This window comes from Saccopteryx leptura, chromosome 4 (genome assembly GCF_036850995.1).
Source record: "Saccopteryx leptura isolate mSacLep1 chromosome 4, mSacLep1_pri_phased_curated, whole genome shotgun sequence".
Classification (NCBI taxonomy): domain Eukaryota; kingdom Metazoa; phylum Chordata; class Mammalia; order Chiroptera; family Emballonuridae; genus Saccopteryx; species Saccopteryx leptura.
This window is the reverse complement of record NC_089506.1, coordinates 206,413,887-206,438,579: the sequence shown is the minus strand read 5'-3', so window position 1 is coordinate 206,438,579 and position 24,693 is coordinate 206,413,887. Positions and strand designations below refer to the sequence as shown.

The following is a 24,693-nucleotide window of genomic DNA, read 5'->3' as shown; positions in this document are numbered from 1 at the left end:
TACTTCCCCTGAAATGCACTTCCTCTTTCTTGCGTTATCTGCTCCAGAGAGAGAACATCGTCTCTCAATATTCCACTAATTAACTTCTCAAAGCCCTTGTGCTACCTGTCAGAGTCACTAGAAGTGCCAATAAAAACATGGATTCCTGAGCCCCACTGGCTTTCAGAATCTGTGCAGGGGTTCGATGCCCACCTTTTCTAGGAAGACAGTTCTGATGTGGCTACCCCCTCCCACTTTTATTTATTTTTTCAAACACATCATTGTGTACAATTTGAATCTTGCAAAAAAAAAAAAAATAAGTGCTTATTGGTCAAAAGACAACCCTGTCTTCTGATTTTTCTCTCAAACTACTCAATGCAAAGGAAACCAAAGACGCTCATCTGTTGCCCAACATTGTTGAGCTGGAAATAAAACCAGATAGGGAATTGGGGTGGGGGGGTGAAGGGCTAAAGATAGATGTTTCTAAAAGAAATTGGGATTTTTTTTTCCCCCAGAATTTTGTATATACATAATTGTACATAAAATCTATTTTAAAAACATCATCGCACTGTGTCCTGAAATATTAGGCTCCTTACGAGTCCTAGGGATGTTGATAGTTTCATTTAGATCTGGCATAAGTGCTAGGCTTGCAGTTCTGCACTCTTGCCAAAACTTCTTGGAGAACATTGGCTCCTGATGACTGAGCATTTGTAAATCTAAATCTGTCCCCACTCATTTTAGCTTCAGTTCCCTCTTCTAGAGCAGGTGTTCTCAAATCTGATTAGCACCCAGCAGAATCAACAGAGCTTGTGAAAGCATGCAGATTCCCAGGCCCCAGCCCGCCTCCCCAAATCTGATTCTGTCAGCTCAGTGGGGTTCAGGATCAACATCTTTATTAGTACCCCCACTGATTAAGAATCAAGCCAGGATTTGACAAACATTGGTCTTGAAACTTGGGGGTCATGAATAGCTCATCTACATTTGGTTCAGGAGAGCCCACATGTCACAACAGAACTAAAAAAGTCCCTTGTCTGTCGATGTTGGTACATCATATCCTGTTTTCTCACTGATTTACCTGATAATTTTGAAATGCTTTATCTGTTTATTAAAAATTTGAATTACCGATGAAACTGAACAACTTAGTTTCAAGATCCTCGTTGCCTAAGCTCTTCTTGAAGAAAATTTGGATCCCAGAGACGAGCATTTGGTTGACTTAGTCTTTATGGGCTGTCTCAGTGAAATGTGTTTATTGAATCCCTTTAGAACAGCTCTTGTTGGCCCTGGCCAGTTGGCTCAGTGGTAGAGTGTTGGCTCAGTGTATGAATGTCCTGGGTTCAATTCCCGGTCAGGGCACACAGAAGAAGTGACCATCTGCTTCTCCACCCCTCCTCTTCCACCTTCTCTCTCTCTCTTCTTTTTTCTCTTCTCCTCCCACAGCCGTAGCTCAATTGGTTCAAGCGAGCTGGCCCTGGGCTCTGAGGATGGCTCCAGTGGCCTCAGCCTCAGGTGCTAAAAATAGCTCAGTTGCCAAGCAACAAAGCAACAACCCCAGATGGGCAGAGAATTGCCCCTTAGGGGGCTTGCCAGGTGGATCCGGTTGGAGCACATGTGGAAGTCTGTTTCTGTATCTTCCCTCCTCTCATTTAATAATAAAAAAAATTTAAAAAGAACAGCTCTTGTCAAATTTCATCACAAATCAAAACCACCTGGAGTAGTGGTTGGGTGCATGTTAAAATGCACATTCACAGGCTCCTTCACTGGAAGAAGGTTCTGCGTTGGGCCCAAACACTTGCATTTTAACAAGTGATTAAAGTAGTGTTAGTTAGTTCACTGACCAGATGTGGAGACACCCAGCTTTCGAACATCATTCTAAATGTTTTCTATAAAACTGACAACTGTTTATATATACATAGTATGTCTAGATTTTGAATTTTGGAAAGTTTTAAATAGTGTTCAACACAAATAAAAGAATCTCAGAACTATTTTCAGAGATCAAAGATTCCAGCCCTATCACTATTTAGGTGGGGAAACTGAGGCTCAGAGAGGTAACACGACTGACTTGTCCAAGGGCACAGCTCGCTAATGATAGAGCCAAGATTAAGACTGAGCTGGGACTCTCAGTCAACCCTAATCCAAAACCCCTCTTGTGTTCCAGATTCTCCCAGGCAGCTATAATCTATAAAGAAGCCCCCCGTCTTACCACTCTTGGTGCATGTGCACACATTTTGCTACACAGCAGACAGATGTCACTGAGACTTGTGGGTGGAGTGGTGGAACCCAATAGCCAAGCTAAGTGCTCTGGGGTGTCGAAGTCATTGGATTTTAGGCTATTAGGGGAATTAACAATTCAGGAGCGTTTGGGGCACCCACTGCTACCTCTAAAGGGAGAGAATGTTCTAGAGATGCTGTACATAGTGAAGGAAGAAAATGGGTCCATGAAGAGTTCATTCTATTATTGTTTTATTCCTTAAATAGTATATCCTCATTATACTTACTCTTACAAAAATTATTTTATAATACTTATATTAATTTCTTATATTAAATGATATACTTAATAATGAGAAGTTTAAAAAGGAAACAAGGTGTGAGAAGGAAGAAAAGACCACTAAGGGTGGTGAGGTAGACTGACGGGGGAGAGAAGCAGACACGGTCAGCAGGGTCTACCTTGTGCCACTCTGTGGGGGCTGTTCTCCAATTTGGGTCCTGGTCATTCTGTGAAGAGTCTCGCACTCTACACCCAGAAAAATCCCAAATATTAGAAACGCAAACAAAATAGAAAGAAGCAGGAGGAACTTATTTTTGTAACCTCAGAGCAAGGAGGACTTTTGAATTACGACTCAAAATCCAGAAGCCATAAAAAAACAACAGGTAAAGGCAGCTACAAAAAATAAAAATCTGCATGAAAAAAAATTTTTCATCCGTAAGTTCAAAGACAGAGAAAAAATGGGAGAAAACCTTTGAAATCACACCACAGATAAATAACTCCTTCCTCTGCTGTATAAATTAAAAAGAAAAACCAACAGAAAAAAAATAATGTGGATGAAAGGACCACAATGAAACAAACAAAACCCACACCCATGGCTAAGGTGGAAAGGTGTAAAACATGTGTCTCTTCTGATAGCTACTCAAATCGAACATTCTATAGCTTCGCAATTCCAGTCTTAGGTATATACCAAGAGAAATGGATTCACTTGTGCACCAAAGACATGTGTGAGAATGCCCTTCGAAGCATTGCTTATAATAGCTTCAGATGGGACGCTATGCAAGTGTTATTCAAGGTTTGAAGAGATAGATGCCTTTGTGGTGCATGCCCACAATGAAATTCTATACAGCGATGAGAACGAGAGAACGAGAGGACTGGAATGATACGTAACTGTCGCATAAACAGGATGTTGAGCCAGAAGACGACAAACCAAAAAAAAAAAAAAAAAAAAAAAAAAGGAAAACCATATGGTACGCTTTCATTTATATGTTAAAATAACAGGCAAAAAAGAATCTACTTTAGAAGAGAAGATGGTCTGTGGACAATAGTGACTGGAAGAGGCTGTGGCTGTGGGGAAGGAGGTTCTCGGGATGGGTGATGTCTTGTTAATTGACCTTGATGGTCAGTTTGTACAAAGCCATCAAACAGCATACTTAATATTTACATATTTTTCTGCATCTTTTAGCTCTATAAAACATTTTGAAAAACCATTGCAAGCCAGAATGAGCTGTGTGTCAATGAGCTTTAGATACATCTAAATGAATGCTGTCCCAGCCCCTGTCCAGATACCAAAGAGACGACCGAAAGGACGAACTGCTATCAGCCCAAGCTCCCGGGCAATGAGGCGGAGCCCTGGCTTTGGTGGTGCAGAGGAGGCCCCTCTGGGCCAACAGATGCAAAGGAGCCTAGAGGTCTTTGCTGTGGGCTGTGGATTCGTCCATGTTACATCTTCATCAATGTTCTATCTACTGTTAGTTCGGGAGAATGCACTGTAGTAGTAACATTTCACTCATCAGGAATCCCTGGGGATTGGGACAATCCACATAAAAGTTAATTTTCTGGCTAAGCAAAACGTTCTTCATCGAAAAACTCCTTCATTTAAAACAGAACCATCTTTAGTGAAAGCTTTTCAAAAATGCACGTTGCCCATCCCTGATAGCTTGATAAGCCCACCGACTAGAATTTAACCTTTACACCAAATGACGACACTAACAATTAGGTCTTCTTTTTGTACCAGGCAATTTCTGAAATGCTTTCCAGCACATCATCTCCCCAAATCCCTATGAATTAGCTCCTAGTATGATTCCCATTTTATATATTTGGCTGAGAGCCATTACAACACTATCCAAGTTCATATGATAAGTGACAGCAGGGATGGAGAAGCTTACAGTCTTGCTCCACAGACTCGGCTCCTAAGCCCTGTGCTGTCTTTTCTTTACAGTTCAGTTATTTCGCCCATGCTACACTCTGCAATGCCACAGGTAGACAAGAATATTAGCTGTACCTTTATAGCAATTGAGTTCTCACTGCTTTTCTCTCCATATTGCCTTTCTCTTTCTTCAATGTTATATCTACTGTTAATTTTCACATAAAGCTACACCAAAAATTCCTACCTAAAAATCAGATAAAAATCTATAGCACTCTCAATCTCCTTAGATCAAGGAACAACAGGCCCAAAATGGAGTCACTTATGCTAAGCCCCACTCCAGCAAAAATCACAACTTCCTTGCAGTTTTAGCTTCTCCCTGAAATGTGACCTTTGAGCAGTCAATCTGAAATGACCTGGTCAGCAGTAGTGAGGTAATCTGCCTAACGACCTGCCCTTCTCCGAAGGAAAGTGACCTTGCCTGAAATGATCTACTCTTTGCTAGAAACTTCTTTTCCTGTCCCTTTCGGCCTATAAAAGCCTTCTATTTTATACAGCTCCTCCGAAGCCCTTTCTAGTTGCTAGGTGGGATGCTGACCAATTTATAAATCACTGAATAAAGCCAATTAGATCTTCATATGAACAGCGGGGGTTCAGGTCGAATCGCCCCAAACTGTGCTGTTCCGGCATGCAGATTATTTTGAGTTGAAAACAATTGAGGCGCAGAAGGCTCAGTAAAAAGCTTTGTCCTCCTTTTTACTGCCTAGAATAATTTAAGGCGAAGGACCTGCTCTAGGAAGGGAGATATCACCATAGATAACCATAGTTTAATATGACTAAGTGCGGTAGACAGAGGTAACCTACCAAAGCCCATTTGATCCAAGTCCTCCGTGTGTCCCATTGTTTCAAGATGGCCCAGCAACAGCTGTTTACTAAACATTAACTTTTTCCCTCCCCCTGGTAAATTGCCTTACCTCCTTTTGAAGTCCTGGACCCTAACCTCCCCCTTGCTAGTCCAGAATCACACATACACCTCATTTTATCTCACTGTCTTTGGAATTTTCATACTTGTGTGAATTTCCTATACGTTGTCGTTGGTATTAAACTTGATCTTCTCCTCTTTATCTGCCTTCTGTCATTTTAATTATTCTACCAGCCAAAAAAACTCAAAAAGGAGCAGTGCAAAGTTTCCCCATTCCCAACATATTCAGTTGAATTTTGCTTTTTAACATTTTTATCTGGGTAAAATAGCCCAGATAAACTTCTTTATCAGTTTAAGACACCCCACTGGCTCTCCGCATTTTGGAGTGCCCTGGATTTGCTTTTCCTCAACACAGCTCAGAAGGAAACCTGTAATGCTCATCAGATTAACAAAAGCAGCCCTTAACTGGGGTCCATCCTGCCTGCAAGGCTCTCCATAAAATATAGATACAACGGTGGGGGTCGCTAAGCGCCAAGGCACACAGAGAGTCATTTTCTGTGAGGTTTATCAGCTAACAGGTGTGGGGAGAGAAAGAAACCACCATTCTTACCCCGTTTTCAAGCTGACCAGCGCGTCCTCTACTCCCTTCTGATTAAATTTGGTCATGTACTGATGCATGTAGGGGTAGTTATTCCGAATGTTTCTTTCCGTACTGCCGTTAGGCACCGTGCCAAATCGAAAAGGCGGGGAGTAGTCATGAGGTCTCTGAAACTGGAGACGGACAGAGAGAGAGAGAGAAAGAAAGAGGATGAAGAGAAAGAGAAGTCAGCCATTGCTTTGCCTTGTGTCAGGAGTTAAAGATATGCACGCATTAGCACAGCAAAAACGCATTTATTTGTTTTTCTGCTTCTGAAGCACACCTTCCACTGGCCTGGGAGCTCCAGTGTCTGTCTTGTTCCATACTGTTCCCCACTAAATACTGGCTGGGCGTGCCATGGATACGTGTTGGGTTGACTTTTTGGGGGCCGTTATTGACAGCAGCCTAGTGGTAGGCACTGGGGAATTGGCAGAGCTCGGTCGGGAACTGCTGGTGGAGCAGGAATGAAGGTATTGTTTCTGTTTGGTTAATTTACCCACCTTATGATGAAATTTTCTGTGATCTCCACCAGTCACTACCTTCTCTGACTCCATTTACAAGGACCTTCACCTCACCCAGAAAATCATGAAGGGGAGCAGAATTTGCCAGCCAATCCACAATATGTTTCTTTGGCATAAGAATTATTTGGGGCTGATTATTTTCAAAAAATAGCAGACACAGGAGAAGTTCTGAAAACCAAGTAGAAGTTCAGCCTATTCTGAGAGACATTTACATTAATAAGAAGAATCTCCATATGTGTGTCTTTCTCTCTGTACCAGAATTTAGATGACTAAATCTCTAGACTCTTACCCGTGGAGAAGGCAACTGACTTGAGTCTGCATAACAACCAAATCCTTGTTAACCATGTTTTCCCTGGTAATCTCCCATACTCTGTCTCCCCGACAACATCTTTCACCTTTACCTGGGGAGATAGTATTTAAGGTGGTGGCTTGGGCCATTTAAGGGTGTTAATTCACTTCAATCTCCCTTGCATAAAGGAGTTATACTTGTTATTAAATTTGTTTTTTTTTTTCTCCTGTTAATCTGTCTTTCATTATGGGGGTGGGCAGTTCTCAGCTAGGAACCAAAAAGGGTGGGGAAAAAATTATTTCTCTTCCCTTACAATGAGTATATGTTGCCACTGTCTCATTCTCTGCCCACTCATTCATCCACACATGCAATACTTTTTTTTTTTTTTTTTTTTCTTGCATCTTTCCAAAGTTGGAAACGGGGAGAGACAGCATGCGCCCCACCGGGATCCACCCGGCACGCCCACCAGGGGGCGACGCTCTGCCCCTCCGGGGCTTCGCTCCCTTGCAACCAGAGCCACTCCAGCGCCTGGGGCAGAGGCCAAGGAGCCATCCCCAGCGCCCGGGCCATCCCCGCTCCAATGGAGCCTCGCTGCGGGAGGGGAAGAGAGAGACAGAGAGGAAGGAGAGGGGGAGGGGTGGAGAAGCAGATGGGCGCCTCTCCTGTGTGCCCTGGCCGGGAATCGAACCCGGGACCTCTGCATACCAGGCCGATGCTCCACCACTGAGCCAACCGGCCAGGACTGCAATACTTCTTGAAGGCCTAACATACTCCAGGGACAATAGCAGGCTCATGAACATTTGCTGAGTTGATGTCCCTACAAAGCATTAGCTTTCTGGAGGTACTCGTGTTGTATATGGCCCCCAGCCTTCATGAAAGCCCGCTGTCCATGTTCCACTAATATTCCATGATCGGCTGACACCGTCCTTTCACAACTTCGGTGTTTGACGCAACCCAATCAGATGAGTAGTTAGGAGAACTGAGTCTGAGTCCTCAAGACATAGTGAAAATCTAGAGGCAACACAGGCCAGTGGCTGCAGGTCTGAGCTCAGGTTCGCAGGTTGCAAAATCAGGTTTTATCACGTACAAACTGTGAGGCCTTAGATAAGTCACTTCACATCACACTGTCTCCATTTATTTTCTACCTGGAGAGTGTGAAACCCATCAGTACTTCTCGTATGGGGTCATGGGAGGATCCAAAATTACCCAGAGCTCCCAGACTTCCAGGCCACGGAACTGAGCACTTGCCGGAGAAAACGTGCAAGTCTACCCAAGAGTCAGACCAACCAAAAACATTATTCTTTTTTCCAGGCTTACTTTCGCTGTTAATTAAAATTTCCAGTTGAAAACCACTTCCCCTAAATTAGGCATGCTGCTGCCTAATAAGCTGCCACGACTGGTTTGGAGGGAAGTGGCCACGCGATGTCTAAATGAGATCCTCCTACTGGGTGCCTTGGTTGGGAGTATGTGTGTGTGTGCGTATGCGTGTGTGCATTTGCGTGTGTGTGTCTGTGTCTGCAAACAGAAAAACGCTCTCTGCACTCACTCCATCAAGCAGCTTCTCAACTCATCACCAAGAGTAGGAGGCCCAGCCCCGGCTCTGCACGGCAGTCCCCGCTCTGGGAGAGAGGCAACAGTGCTATTCACAAATCCAGTGGTCGGAGCAGCCGCTCCCGGTCTCCAGAGACACCCAGAGAGTGCCAGTCTGACCAGCTGCCGCCACCTCAGTCCTCGTCTCCTGCAGGGGGGCCCAGGAGCTCTCTGAGCTGCCCTTTGCTCCCTGCCTCTGGTGTGCAGAGCGCCAGCCAGCCAGCCAGCAGCCTCTGTGAATAATACTCCTCTGGCCTTGACTGTACATCCCCCAAACGAAACTCAGCCCGGCGCCAAGCTCCCGGAACCCTGCCCGCTAGACTAACGGCTGTCAAACTTGTCACAGCGTGACTCACGGTCCTTTTCACAGGACACACACACGCCACTTCACCAGTGCTCTCTCTTTCCGCATGTGATACACTCGATGTCATCCATTATGCTCTATTTTTTTCCATGGTCATAACCCTGAAATTAATTTCATGGCTCACCCAAGAGTCACCACCTACAGCGTGACAAGCAGGGGCCAGCATGACTCGTCACTTGAGCCCCAGGCCCTGACATCAAGGACACACTCTGTGTCAGTGGCAGAAATGATTTCTAGGGTACCGTTCTCCCGGAGAGGCTCCTGTGCAAGCAGGAAGTTACAAATGTGGGGTTTAATTAAATCTTTGATACCATTAGATAAACAGCAAAATTCTTGGAGTAAATAAGCTAGATGCTCCTGGAAGATTAACAGCAGATGCACCAAGAAAATTTGCACAATAAAAATCTATATTGAGCCCATTTATTCCTCCCTAGTTCAGGAACGGGTGGGACAGGGGTTTCCGCTGCCAGCAGGTCCACGGAGCAGCACGATCATGATGCCCGGAGTCCGCGGGGCTCCTCACGGCTTCTCTTTCTCAAGGCTGCCCTCTCTGTTCATGTTAACTGACTCCACCTGAACTTGGGCTGGGAGCCACTTGGGAATGCTGTCATTTTGAGCAGCTGCTTATGTTCTCTGAGCCTCCATTTCTCTATCTGTAAATTGGGGATTGCTTTTGCAATTAATCACAGAGGGCTTGAATGACTTCCTGGCATCTGTCTGTCTGTCTGATACACATCACCTCATCATCTGTTGTTGTCCAGACTGACTTCAGACAAATAGCAGGGCCAGTTTCCTTCCAATGTGGAGAACAGAAGATTACAGGGTTAAAGCCCCCCCTTTTTTTTTCACTTTCAATATGCGGCCAAGTCTGAAAGTCATCCAGGTGAGTAAGACATGGCAAGCACTTTCTGGTGGAAGAAGCTGAGATGCCAGTCTGGGCAATAAATTGTTCAGGAAAAAATGTAGCAATTTCTTTGTTCCTCTTATGAACGAAAACTACACATTTATTAAAAACATTGATCTGTCTTCTGTGGCTATAATTTAGAAGCCCGGGCAGCTAGCGCCCCTAGTTTCTAGTACAGTCTTCTGCCTGGTGAAACTTCGCGTGCTTCCTGGTATCAGCATCAGACGGTTATGGACCATAAGAGGGAGAGGAGGCTCAGAGGCCCCCATTCAATCAGTAGGCACCGTGCGTGTACCAGGACCACCAGCAGTATAACCGCAGTGCCCAGAGACGGCATGGCTACCACGGGCAGTTCTCCAAATTCCCTCCGCTGCTGCCACAAAAGGCCAACTCAGGGCAATATCATTTTAAACTTCAGAAGTGAGGAATAGTTCAACTCAGGCAGGAAGGATAATGATGGTGATGAGAAAAGGGAGATGAACAAAAGGGCAGGGAGGAACCAGTAGATTATTTCTAATCCTCATATCAACCTTGCCAGAATGGTATTAATAGACTTCTTCCTCCCCTCTTTATCAGGAAACTAAGCCTTGGGTATATCAACACACTGAAGGCCACATAACCATTATTTGGCAAGGTCAGGATCTGAACCCTGGTCTATTTCTGCTACATTAATCTGCCTCACAGAGACGGGTTGTCCTTACCATACATACTGATTCCTAACATTTTGGATATCCAACTTTCCTTTAATAATTCCTGGGGGAGCATCTACCAATGAAATTTACCTACTTTTAATTTAAACCCAAGCTCCTCTGATCATACCATGAACTCCGAAGGTGCTTTCTCACAGTCAGCACTAATACTGCAAGTGGCTTAAACTATTGTAAACCTGATTGTTACACATGTATTCACGATCTTAAAAAGAGAGAGAAGAGGAAAACCTACTGTGTGTAGTATTAAATTAAATTGGCTCAATATAGATTTTTATTGTGTAAATTTTCTTGGTGCATCTCCCAGGAGCATATAGCTTATTTATTCCAAGAATTTTGCTGTTTATCTAATTGTATCAAAGATTTAATTAAAAGAGCTACCTGCTTGCCACAATGCTCTGAGGTTGGAAACTGAACTGTGTCCCATGAGGATGTCGTATCTATTACTGGGTGTTTCCAAATCAGAGAAGGTCAGTCAGATTATTAGTGGTTCTAATTAGTTTTTTCCACAAGCGGTCATATTATTTAGAACCAAAACTATGCAGAAGGGATTTCTCCCCCTAGCCTTTGAAAATAGCAACAAAAAGCAGAATAGGCTGCAGTGGTTTTCTTGAAAAAATCTTCACACCCAGGACATGGCTCACCAGTGCTGCCACTGCACCTCCAGTTGCTTCTTCTAGAAACTGCACCTTTGCTCCCATAATGTGTTAGAATCGTGTCACAGGGCTTTGAGTCTGTAGGGGACTTAATGGGCTGCAAGGCACATTCCTGTTTGCATAGTCTCCTTTCATCCTTCTACAACTATGAGTCCTAAGTTTACAGAGAAGAGTGAGGAGACATGGACAGGTTACATGACCAGAAAAGCACCACAGATCCCCATATGTGGCAGAGAGAAAATGCACCCCCAGTTTCCTGTCTCGGAGGGCAGGGCTTTCCTGTCTCTCTCGCAGAGGCCATGTGCTTTAGCTGGGGGTCAGCCAGAAGTTGACCTCTGAGCTGAGGAATTGGGTGAACATGCTTTGTTAAGAAAGAGTTCTAGGTGAAACGAGGGAGGGCATGTGGGAAGGCGGTCAGGGAAAGGGAGGAAGCCAGCCAAGGGTGTCATTTTAGGCAAAGTCTTAGCCTCAGCCTGACCTAGCAGGGAGCTCTGGAGAGTGGACAGTCCTGAGTTTGCCGTGCCTAGAAACAACAGAGCAGCTGGGCTTTTCGGCTCTTATCCGGTCAGTGGTTGGTTACAGGCAACTGAAAAGATTGGGACAACTTAAACTCCCAGGCACTTACAGTTCCTCTGTGCAAAGGTAATTATCCCATGAAGATCCCTGTATGAGACTTTATCAGCGAAAAGGGGGCTGCACAGACAGAGCTGTAAAAGGGGTCTGGGGACATCCAGGTGGGGTGCTGACAGTGTCCATCCACTGCACCATAATTTCCTCATTCAGTCAGCACATATGAATTGGGCACCTACTAGGTGCCAGATAACTCTTTCATGTGAACTCTCCTGATATCCCCCTTCTCAAATCAATTTATCTTTATTTTTTAATTGAATTTATTGGGGTGACATTGGTTAATAAAATTATATAGATTTCAGGTGTATAATTCTATAACACATCATCTGTCTATTGTATTGTGTGTTCCCCACCCAAAGTCAGGTCTCCTTCCCTCACCCCCCTTTCCCCTCTTCTACCTCCCGCCACCCCCTTTCCCTCTGGTGATCACCACACTATTGTCTGTGTGTATGAGGGGTTTTCTTTTTGCTTAATCCCTTCACCCTTTTCACCCTCCCTCCCCTCCTCTCCCCTTCCCTCCGCCAGTCTGTTCTCTGTATCTATCAGGCTGTTTCTATTTTGTTTGTTAGTTTATTTGTTCACTAGATTCCACATATAAGTGAAATCATATGGTACTTGTCTTTCTCTGACTGGCTCATTTTACTTCACATAATAAAGGTGAGATCTTCCCTTTCTTCATGGCTGGAGTAGTATTCCACTGTGTGAATGCACCTAAGCTTTTTTATCCACTCGTCTGCTGATGGGCACTTGGGCTCCCTAAGTCAATTTTAACCTCATCAGTCTGTCTCCTTTATAACACTCATTCCTGCCTGGGATCTTCTTCTCCATTTACATTTCCTTGTTCGTTGTTCATTTATTCCTGCTAGAATTCAGGTTTCATGGGAGCACCAGCTCAGGCTGCCAAGTTCAGCCCAGTGGCTGGGAAGGCCAGTTAGTTGCAAGAGGTGATATCTCCCCTAAGGCCTGAACGCCAAGGGGCAGCCTGCAAGGGCACTGTGTTGGAAAGGAACTTGGAGTTTTTAAGGCACAGAGAGGGGGGTCTCAGTGAGGGAGGGGGAGAGAGAGGGGAATATGTGGAGTAGGCCCAAAAAATAAAAGGCTTTGTCACCATGGGATGTCGAGTGGTATTTATGCAAGCTGCAGGGGTCCCCAAACTTTTTACACAGGGGGCCAGTTCACTGACCCTCAGACCGTTGGAGGGCCGCCACATACAGTGCTCCTCTCACTGACCACCAATGAAAGGGGTGCCCCTTCTGGAAGTGCAGTGGGGGCCGGATAAATGGCCTCAGGGGGCTATAGTGGCCCGCGGCTTGTAGTTTGGGGACACCTGCTAGGGGGAAGCCATCAGAGAGAGGCCGCCCATTCCCAAGGGTGATGGCGCTTTTGTGAAGGTGATGCACCCCGACCCCGCCCTCCCCATCACCCCTGATGACAGGCCTCTCTGTGCCTCTTGCAACCACAGCAGATATTACGGATAAGCTGTTCAGGCTTTTCATGGACTGATTTTCTATTCAGCAGTTTATTGATGAATGCCAAAAGCGTATATGTAGACTTATATCAACAAGACATGATAATGAGATTTTATAAAGAGAGACAAATTATCCACACACACGAGACAGAAAATCTTTGCAGCGGTGCAATCCCCATACTGCTGAGCTTAGCAAGTCGGGATTTGTCTCCCAAAGCTAGAATTTCAATGGCAGGATGCACCCACTTGCCTCCTTTTTTTCCTCACTGTGCGTTTCTGAATAGCCACTCACGCCCCACAACCCTCTTTCCATTTGAGTGGTGAAGGAGAGCAGGTGTTACCACTCCCATCTTACTGATGTAAGCACAGCCCCGCGAGGAAGGGCTGGAGATGTGCCTGAGTTAAAGGAATTGGTGGGAAATGGAAAATCTCTGCTTCTTTCAAGTCCATTGAAGACATTTCAGGTGAGTCAGGCATGCTGAGAAGGAGGCTGATTGGCCACAGACTAGAGGGAAGCTGTCAGCTTTCTCTCCGGATAGGACATAGAGATGACTTTGTTTTCTTGTCATAGATGAGGAATCCAAGGTGTGGAGTCTATAAGAGACTTCTCCAAGATCACAGAACCAGGAGGTACCTGCAGCCTACAGTCACCTACTTCACCCCAAGTTTCTCCTCATCCGGGCTAGTGGGTCCTCCTTGACATCAGCCATCACACTGTCCTTAGAAGATGCGCTCCAGACAAGAGCCAGAACGCGCCCCGAGTCACCGAGCCTCATCTCCGGCAAGAATGTATAAATAAGAGAAATGACCACGTGGGGACAACTGCTCCCAAATTACAGCTGGGATCTTTCAGACCTAGGAGAGCTAAGCTTACGGTTCGGATCCTAAAATTTTTAGAAATATCCCAATTTACATTGAGAGAGAGAGGAAAAAAAAATCCTCTGGCTTTGTGTTTGAGTGGATGGATTCGGATGGTAGAGGCTGAACCGCTCCCTTCGGAGGGATGAGCATTTGTGATCAACCCCTCAGGCAGAGAAGAAAACAAGGTGACCTTACCTTTTTGTCACTGAGGCCAGTCACTTGGTCTACAAATTCCTCCTGGATCATAAAAGCAGCCAGATTGGCCGTGTAGCTGGCCAGGAATATGACGGCAAAGAAGGCCCACACAGACACCATGATCTTGCTGGTGGTGCCTTTAGGATTCTGCACAGGCACGGAGTTGTTGAACACCAGGCCCCAAAGGAGCCAGATAGCTTTTCCAATCGTAAACGAAGGCCCGTGGGGCGCTGCCAATGACAGAAAGGACATTCTCAGCATTTCCTCAAAATGCACACTTGTGAGTGTTTAATAACCACGCGATGGCCACAGGCCACGCTGAGGGTCGCCAGAAGATGAAATCACATCACAGTTGTGTCCCTTCATCACCTCAAAAACCACAGCCACAGTAGTTCTTATTTTCTTTAAAAATTACCATTCATCTCACATTTCTATTTGGCTGAATTTTTTGCCATGTTTCTTAAAAGAAAAAAAAAAAAACCAAGAAAAGAAAAAAAAAAACATTATGTAAAATATGTGTTTGAATGAGAAGCAGTGTTGTGACCTGTTTTAAATTTGGCTTTCATTTCCATTTGGGGGACCTATCTCCTCGATAAACATGATGACAGCTTTACAGACACTGAGTGTGTGTGTGTAGTGTTCAATGGATGTGCTATCGCATGAGAACCACGCAATTAGGCGGGATTGGTGTTGGGTATTCTAATCTGATTGTCCCTAGCATTTGCTCCTATTCAAACTCAGACGTGTTCAAACTATAGGAATTAAACCCAACAAAAACTCTCTCCAAAGGAAGACATCCAGGAACAGAACAACAACAGAGCTGAATTCTTCAAAAACTTCGCAGAGGAAAGCCACTTGGTTGCAGGGTCATGGAAAATGAACTGCCAACTCACGGCATGTTCCCTGCCTCAGTGTACCCTCCATCCCACACACACAACTACTTTGTGTCCCTCAACAGAGTCTTAAATGGTCCTGGCCATAGACTTAACTCAATAGGCAGAACAATATGGCAAAATGTATTGGGGTGGAGAGTAGGCCTGCCATAAACAGCACATGTTAGGGTTTTCGAGTCTATTTTTCACAAGGAAAAAGAAAAATCAATGTATGCCCTCATCTCATTGTAAAAAGAAAAAAAAAAGAAGAAAAGAAGATCTTCCTTTAACAGAAGGTTAATTTTATGTCATTTAAGTAAATAAAAATGTAAAAAATTGATCTACTCAGACTTCAGTGGAGAAGCAAACAGATTGAGCAATACATTAAGAGGCAGAAGTGAATTCAGATTGATGGACCTTACGAAGTTCTGGGCAGGAAGCCCAAGAGAAGCGTGCTTTTCTCACATTGGAGGCCAAACTCGGGCTACTGCAATACTTACAATAGCCATACACAATGCATAAGAGAAGAGGCAATTAATTTTATTCTTTTAAACCTCAAGCTCTCCTGTTTCTCTCTGCCCAGCTTTATGATCTTCTGGGCTTATTCCCAAGAGTCCGAGAAGTCAGGGAAAAATAATGAGAGTCAATCCACTTAACTTCATGAACTACTTCATTTTATGAAGAGCGCATGCTGATTAGAAGCGACAGTGTTTGGAAATCAGAAAAGGGCAGTTGCGAGGGATCTGTCCAACACTTTTGGGGATTCCTGATTCATGAATACTATTACGAGGCCATATAATTTTCCCCATAAAGGGCAGTGAAATGGAACTGAAAACCATTCTGCACAGAGAAACCAGCAGCTGCCATTTCCTGAGAGCGTCCACGTACAGTTGAGCAGGAAATCGAAAGCCTTGTCGTAAGAAAATGGCCAGGGAGCTTGCATGCGAGAGTCCTTTCTCTAACAATAATCTTCTAAGCGTGTGCTTCAGCCAAAGGAGAAATTATTGCACATGATGGCCTCTGGATAAGTTTTTATTCTCCAAGATACATCTCAAATTTATCCACTAATCTCCCTCTCCATTAGCCCATCCAATTCCAAACCACTGTAATCCTTTCTCTTGGAGAACTGTAACACCTTCCTAACTGGTCCCTTCCTTCCGCCCTTGCTATTGTCTTGATAGAGTAGCTCCAGTGACCTTCAACATGGGCCATATGTCATATCCCCTCTCCCCTTCCATTGTATACTGAAGAAAACCTGAAATGCCTACCACAGTCGACAGCCTATCCCTCTGATTTCATCTTTTAGGACTGTCCACCTCTCTCACTCACATCTTCCGTTTCTAAAGCATATCAAGATCCATTCCATGCTGAGGTCTTTGTATTCGCTGATCCCTCTGCATGGAATGCTCTTCCCTTTGGTTTTTCTTATGACTAAATCCTTCTCATCCTTCAGGTCTCTGCTTAAACGTCATCTCTTCCAGAAGTTCTTTCCTGCCGGACCCTCTTATTTAAGTAGCATCTCCATTCCATCACTTCATTTGGAACTTTTTTCCCTTCTTCTTTACATTTATTACCATCTGTGATTATTAATTCACACGTTTGCATGTTGTCTCCACTACTAAATTCTCAGTTTCCTGAGGGTCAGGATGTTTCTATCCAATTTACCAAATTATCTCCTGCATCAGTACAGTGCCTGGCACATGGTACCCACTCAACACATAGTCATCATATGAACACACAAATTCATAAACAGTACAAACTCCGCTTCTGCAAATGTAAGGACTTACTCTACTGCTCACCCACAGAAAATTGTCTCAAGTGCCACCTTGCTGGGAAGCTCCTGACTGATTTGTTGCATCGCCCCTTTTAGTGAAGACTTGGCAATGCTTCCCTCGAAATACAACACGACTTTCCTGGCATTTTACTGCATTTTATTGGTTGGAGATGGTTTGTCATAATTAAGTACTCTTTAGTGACGAAGAAGAAGGGAAAGGATTACAATAAAACTAAGTTCGAAATATTATAGATTCCCACGGCCTGTGGGCTGTTTCCGACAATGGATCTTCCAAGTGGAAAGACTATTTGGGAAATGGGTGTCTTGCCTTTGAGTAACTGAAGGTATGCTGCCTTCTCCAATGTCAAGTCATTTTTCAGGAAAGAGGTTTGGTTCTGTCACCCTTCTGATACACCATCCACTTAGAACTTATTGTGCATTGAGGAAAATTTACTCAAAATGATGTAATATGTTTATGTACATGACATGAATATTGGCTTGCATGGGAGCCTCTTAATAAGTAATAGCCAATGAATGCCTCCCAATTCAATTTCCTATCCTACTGAATGCCACTTCATCAAACACAGAGGACTAAGGTCAGGCACTGTCAAGAGAAAAATAAAACTCTTCGGGGGACATTACCATTTTATAATTATATTTATTATCAAACAAATGCAATCATAATTCAGTACTTAGGAGAATATCCTTAAACTAGATCCTATAAAACCATTTTCTTACATAATCTAAAGCTGAAAATCACTACAATTTTTTATTTTTAAGTGAGAGGAGGGTAGATAGTGAGACAGAGTCCTGCATGCACCCTGACTGGGATCCACCTCACAACCAACACTAGTCTGGGGCAGATGCTCGAATCAGGCTGATGTGCTGGGACCAACCAAGCTATCCTCAGCAACCAGGGCCAATGCTTGAACCACTCGAGCCACTGGCTGCAGGAAGAGGAGAGGAAAAGAAGAGGGAGAGAAGCAGATGGTCCCTTCTCTTGTGTGCCCTGACCAGTAATCGAGCCTGGGATGTTCATATGCCAGAGTGATACTCTATTCACTGAGCAAACCAGCCAGGGTGAATCATTCTAATTTTAAGATTTCTTTTGACACATATTTTTAAAATTAATTGCCAGAAAAACATCTTCAAATCTGCTTTCTCAACAAATTAAATATCAGTAAGCCTTCACCTATCAACTATGAACTCCACATTATAACAAGATGAAATGTTTCATTTTGTTTTATCTTTTTTTTTTAGTTGAACCAAATAACCCATACTTGTATGGAATTATAGGTAACATCAATGACCCAGAACCATTCGTACAATGGTTTAGCAACGCAAATATAGGATAATGTGTTCTAAACCTGAAACGTTAAATGAAAGTAAATTAAATAGCATCAACGTTGAATTATGTTCATGAAGGCATTCTCACCTTTCCCTTTGGCTAAGTTTCGGTTGTATCCAACAGGACTGAAGTATTCAAAGACAAAAACAGCTATGGCAGACACGATGAGCAGCATCACAAACATCATCACCCAGACAGAGGCGCTGAATGGTTCTGCAGAGAAACAGGCCAGAGGGATGGAGACATGGTCAGTTTGCTCTTCCTCACAACCAGCGCCAGCCGGAAGCCCAGCAATCCCTTTGTGGGCTCACTGGGAAACTTTCTCTAATGTGAATCTGATTGTTCAAAAGGAGCTAGTCATTACTTATTCATATGTTTAAACCGTTCTTTATTCTACAAACTATTTGAGGTATTTTATAAGACAGCACAGAATAGGATAAAAATAGAGAAGAGCATGTGACATTTTACAAATCAGGTCAAGGATAATAAAAACAAAATAGAATGATGATACCAGGGGAGGAAGCTAGAATGCAAATAAAGAGGCCATGGGATCCTGTGTAATCATCCAGGGAACCGAAGTTGGGGAAACAAGGCTAGACTCTAACAGTCAACCATCAGGCTCCTGCCCGTCAGCATGGGTTTTATTGTCATTTTCATTTTTATTTTTACATGTTGGAAGGATGGTGTGCAGGGCATTCCAGCAGTAAAGGGAGAGTTATAACCTGTTAGAAAAGAATCGTAATTCGTGGGGTTGATGGGAATGTTGGAAGGTCGCGTCCACCACTACTGCTAACACACACTCCATCTCACCTTCTGCTCCGGAAAGAAGAGACAGCTACAAATTTAGAATTTTGTTGAGTTGGCAACGGGCTTAGATGCAATTGAGAAGTCTTTTGAGGACATTCCCATGATAAGTCAATGAGAGAGCATCACTTAAAGAGCAGCAGAAATGAACTAGTAAGTGGGTAGATAATTATTTCCCCTAAAAATACTTTCCCTCAGTTCATTCCCATGTGGAGGTCACAGGAGGGCAGGCCAAGTCACAAGGATCTAAATCTTAGAATACTCTAAAAAGGTAAGAGATAAAACTATACGAGATAAATGAGCATTTCTTATAATTTGATTGAGGACATGGAAACGGGCTGAATGGACCCATTTCATCTGTGTGTGACATAGGTTTGCTGGAAAATCAACAGGGACTAAAATTTTTTAAAATGAATATACAGAGTTGTTCATATGGAAAATACAATAATTAATAAATAATACTACAAGAATAAACTCTGTGTTTAGTGTACTCACAACTGTAAGCGTACTTTTGGCCCAACTGAATGCATCATTGAAAAGTGACTGTCCTTCGACACCAATGAACTTATCATCCTTTTCATCATAAGCAAACATTTTCTGATAAAATGTGAGAAGCCCAATAATACCTCTTGAACAGGAGACATTTTATTATTTTTAAATTGTTTTTTTCTGATGGAGCTAGTAATAATCCTAAAGAACTAGGCTGGTAGTAGACCATCTTCTTACTTTTTAAAATTAATTATTTTTATTTATTTATTCATTTTAGAGAAGAGAGAGAGAGAGAGAGAGAGAGAGAGAGAGAGAGAGAGAGAAGGCGGGGAAGAAGCAGGAAGCATCAACTCCCATATGTGCCTTGACCGGGTAAGCCCAGGGTTTGAACCGGCAACCTCAGTGTTCCAGGTCAATGCTTGATCCACGCGCCACCACAGGTCAGGCAACCACCTTCTTATTAGAGTCTGTGACTACCTAGTACAGCTAGCGGTCATCCCGGATTCTCGTTTAAGGAGCTCAGTGTGTTACAAGAAACTAATATGTCCGAAGCTTTAACCACATTGGATAACTTCAAAACTGAAAGGAATGCCTTGCAATGCAGTCTTGATAGTGCAACTATGTTAAAAAGCAACAGGTAACCACACAAATGACTTGACTAAATAACACAAGATGAGCTTGAGGAAATCAATGAGACAAATGGAATTTATCTTAGTTAAAGTTGGCTGGAGTAGCAAACAATACCACGTCCCTGAAATCATAGCAATTAGGTAATGAAGTATATCTAAAAAGGAGGAGAAAGAAATGAGTAATTAAGAGATTGAAAATTACTTAATATTCAAGAATAGAGATGTTAAATTAATTCTCCAAGTTGGGTGTTCTAGTGGCATAATGTGTCTTACCCGGGAAGGATCATTGTGGAGAACACGTACACAGGGAACATTTGGTAGTATGCGCTGCACACTGTATATACGTAACAGAGTAAATGAAATACCTGTTTGAATCTATAATTAAAGCTAGACTTGGCGGTGGTGGGTGTTGTTCAGGGTCCTGAAAAGGGCATCCTGGTTTCTAAAACATGCACACTTACTACTCTGATAACTTCCTTTTCTCTGTAGGTTGTGATAACATTATACAAAATTATGAGAAATCCGTACTGAATTCTTCTATTCACACGTCAGAATCTGTAAACCTGTGCAGCAGGCTTCATTTGGCCGTTGATTCATCCTGGTCACCAACTAGTTGGAAAATCAGGTGGAAGCTGACCACGTCACTGATGCCAATGATTTTAACTTGGAAGGGACAACATCTGTCCCTTGACTTGTGAGCATGGCACAGAGATAAAAGGATTCTGCCGCAGTGTTCTGGTTTTAGTAAGTTTAAGTGCCCTGAAGGATTGCTATTGACAGACACCACCCACACACGCATGCACGCACACACGCATGTATGCACACACACACACAGCCCACAACAAAGAAAAGCATTAGAACAATGGTGAAGCACTATCTACAATGTCTAAGGAGTGACCCAGAAATATATTCAAATAGCTTTGAATTACATCCTCTGCTGGCTTAAAACAGATTCAACATTTGTCCGTGAAGGAACTTCAATCTGTGAGACTCCAGGTCAGCGTTTCTTCAGATCAAAAAAAAAAATCCAACCTGCTTAGAAAGTCTTTAGAATTAACTGAATGGAAATATTGCGAGAGACGTCATCTCTGTCCTTGAAAATCGCTGGTTACATTTTTACACAAAAGCTCAGAGGCATTACCTGCAAGGGTTTCTGATGTGAGTTAATGGGGTTTGCGGAGGAGAGAGAATAGGAAATAATGAAGAGCCATGCAATCAGATTTTGAATGTTTTGGCTCTTCCGGATGACTGAACCAGTGAATGGAAAAAAATGTAGCTTAGCACAGTTCATTATGGCTTTGAAAACCTGCAGATAATGACCATAAATAAAGGGGTACACAGTCAATCAAACAGGGATATCATTTAGTGACTAGGAAAAATATTAAGCCTACTATGTAAAAACAGCTTTGAAAATAGTTTCTTCAAGCTACCATTTATTTTATTTTATTTTTAAAAAAACAGCAGAAGAGTAAAGGAAAAAGGAAGTCTGGCTACATTTAGCAAAAATACTTGACTTTTTATGGAAATATTCTACTAATGCTGGTAAGATAAAAATCTAGGGAAAGTGTGCTGAGGGCAGACTCTATATCAGTGGTCCATTTTTATTAAAGAAGCTGATTGATATTTTTTTTTCTCTGATTGAACTGGAATAAAAAGTTCTCTCTAGCTCCTAAGGAGATATGGGGACAATTAGTGAAAAGAAACAGATCTCTTTCCATGAAGTAAGTTCCTCTAACCTTTTCTGAACCTCCAGGAACAAAAATCCCCATTAAAGGGTCTGATAGAAAATGGGGGGCAAGAGGAAATGACTAAGAGTGACTACTGAGTGGGGGTCTAGTCAGTAATGGTCAAGACTCTGCACGTGTTGCATTTCTGGATCGGTGGGGCGTATATTTCATGATGTAGTGAGGCTCCCTTCCTAAGACATGGGCGTTGTTAGCCATCTCAGACAAAGGCACAAAAGGAACGCAGTGAGGTGTGTATTTTGTTAAGGTCTGCATCATGCCAACGAAGCTTATGACCGTTTGAAGCCACCAGTGCCAAACCCTAATCCAGTGAGTGGAAAGGATTTTAACAGCCTAAATGGGTTACCAGAAATGAAAATGGTCACTCCACGTCTCTGTGAGTAAGGCCGTACCCCAAATCCTGTTAGTCAACATTTTGCTCAAGAGAGTGAAGCATAACAAGTTTCACTGGATCCTGATGTTACAAGTAACTGAAGACAATGGAGGAATGAGACACGGGTTTGGAGATGGTGTCTGCAAACTGCTCCAGTCCGCAGTTTGCATTCTCTAAGAGACAAAGGGGTTTTTCGTCCTTTAAAATATGTAACCAATTCAGTTGGCCTTAGTCTAACTGTTTCCCCTCCTCGTACAGTTTTCTTTTAGGTGTCAATGTTCATCTCCACCTTCCCAAATTTGGGACAAACCCACTAATAAGGGAATGTCAAGGAGAAGTTCGTTTGAATTCATGGTCGTCAAGATAGCCACGATCAAAAAATATTTATGCTAACCAAACAGTCCACACAACATTTTCCTTTAAAGAAACAATAAATAGTGCTTGACATGTTGCGTGGAGTTTCAACCACTCTAGGCAGGCTACCTAATGCACATATACTTACAATGCTAGAGAAAACCAGATGATAGAAAATATAAATCTACTTTGCTTTGAAACAATCTTATGTGAGAATATAAATTTATGAACTAGTTTAAAGGAGCATAAAAAGAACTTCTTCCTTCAGAAGCCATTCAGCTTAAAGGCTAGTCACATTGAAAATATGACTCTGTTTATTTTAAATCAGTGTATGTTCTTCAGATATTTTGATGTTATTTATTAGAGTCCTGGTATAAATCACTCTGCAGTCACCATTATTTTCACTCTTAAATCCGGTAAATAAGTGACTGTCATTCCAGTGAGGGATGGAGGATGGGGATGTGGTTGGCCAATGACGGGTTAGGGGCTGATTTAAATTAACTGGGGACAGACAAGCTTATTTGTTAAATGTCTCTAAGGCTCTAAGAAATATGTCTACTAGTCTACATTCTACACAATCAAGATCACTATCTGAATATGGGATTCCGTTTTCAGCAGATTTCTCCAAGTTCAAGATAAATGAGAGATGCTAACTGAGGAAAAGAGTGAATTGGGATAATTCAAATGTGACATGCTTTGGAATATATTGACATGGTTAAATGGAACTGAACCAGCTCCTATCCGGTTACATCCTTCAAGCAAACAAGATAAAATACCCATCATCCATTGTAGAAAAGTAACAGAGACGATAAAGTTCAGATACCTAGAAAAGCAGAAGGCGACACGGTGCCGTTGCTTCTTGAAACCATGACGCTGATTCCTGTCTCCACAAAGGGCACAGAGAAGTCCACCACCTCAGAGCGTTCCTCATTGATGGTGAGGGAGCCGACCGCCATGACTGCCCGCTGATAGACCACCTGGATGGAAGGAGAGAAGCACAGCGCCTTTATTACCCTCCCCTCCGTCCCTGAGGGCCTCAGGCCCCGAGTCTGAATGAGAGCCCGTGGGATGCAAAGTAACTTACTTCGCCAATCATCCCATTCCACACGTTGTTAACTTTTTTGCCGTGCTTCCCATTGGTCACCAGGTAAAGGTCGTAGGTGAACTTCACAGTTCTGGAGAGCTTCTTTAGGATATCGATGCAGAACCCCTTGCAGCACTTCTTAACATTTTTCCCCTCGTTGGTTGAATTACTGTAGAGAAAAATCCCAAAACCACAGACTATTAGCACAGGAAAATTTGTTCACAATCATTAGCTATGCTCTTCTGCTATTTTTCACAGGGGAAATTGCGGCTCAAAACGAAGAGTGGCTTTTCCAAGGGTGTGCAGTGAGTTTGTGACAGCGAAAGGGGAGAGTGTTCTTAATTTTGAGCGTGATCATGACCACGGCTAACATTTATTGAGTAATTACTATCGGCTAGGCACTGTGCTAAATGCTTTGTTCTAATTATTGGGTTAATTTCCATGACACTTCTCTTAATTAGGCAGTATTTGTTTCCCCATTATACAGTGAGAGTTACTGCCTCTTAGTTTTAAAAGTTTAGGACACATATAACCTTTTTGGACCAGGGTTTAGTCATCTGATCTAAACTGAATTATAAAAACTTACCGGAAAATGGGAGGGGGCGTGAAATTCGCAGGAAGGAGAGTTTTGCTCTATCCTATCATGCAGACAGAGGTTTGCAACCAGAGGGACAAAGTAAGGGAGGCTTCCCATTGGTCACCAGGTAAAGGCTTAGGAAAGGCTCTCTCCTTACTGAGAAAAGACACCCCAGCAGAGAATCAGGAAGCCTGAGGTTTACTCCCTGTCTGAGCCCATAGATTGAATATCTCATGATTGAGTCATCTGTCAAACGAGGGCTCGCTCATTCATAACATTTTTTCCTCCCTACTTGCGTGGCAGGAATTGTAAAAGATGACACTATGAGATAGCAATGCACTTGATCAGAAAAAAAAAATCCTCATTAAAATAGTGTGTTTTAAAAGCTGTCTTAAAAGCTATCATAATCTACCAAGGTTACATTCATCACTTTAAGCTTTGCACCACCTTGCTTTATTTACCTGACCAAGTCATACTCATACTCAAAGGACACCCGCAAAAATTGGAAATTCCTTTAAAAGAGAAGGAAGCAGGGACTTTGACAAGTGATAGCCAAAAGGACCTAGACAGGT

General features: G+C 43.1%; 1 protein-coding gene across 1 annotated transcript in view; it reads right to left on the bottom strand.

Moving 5' to 3' along the window:
* The window catches only part of GRIN2A (glutamate ionotropic receptor NMDA type subunit 2A), a 402,144-nt gene that overhangs the window by 50,515 nt on the left and 326,936 nt on the right, over positions 1-24,693 (bottom strand). Inside the window, exons 7-11 of the mRNA XM_066382631.1 lie at positions 23,545-23,713; positions 23,284-23,437; positions 18,154-18,279; positions 14,073-14,302; positions 5,861-6,021 (exon numbers count right to left, since the gene is read on the bottom strand). Of these exons, the coding sequence (XP_066238728.1) occupies positions 5,861-6,021; positions 14,073-14,302; positions 18,154-18,279; positions 23,284-23,437; positions 23,545-23,713 (840 nt within the window). The remainder of the gene's footprint in view (positions 1-5,860; positions 6,022-14,072; positions 14,303-18,153; positions 18,280-23,283; positions 23,438-23,544; positions 23,714-24,693) is intronic.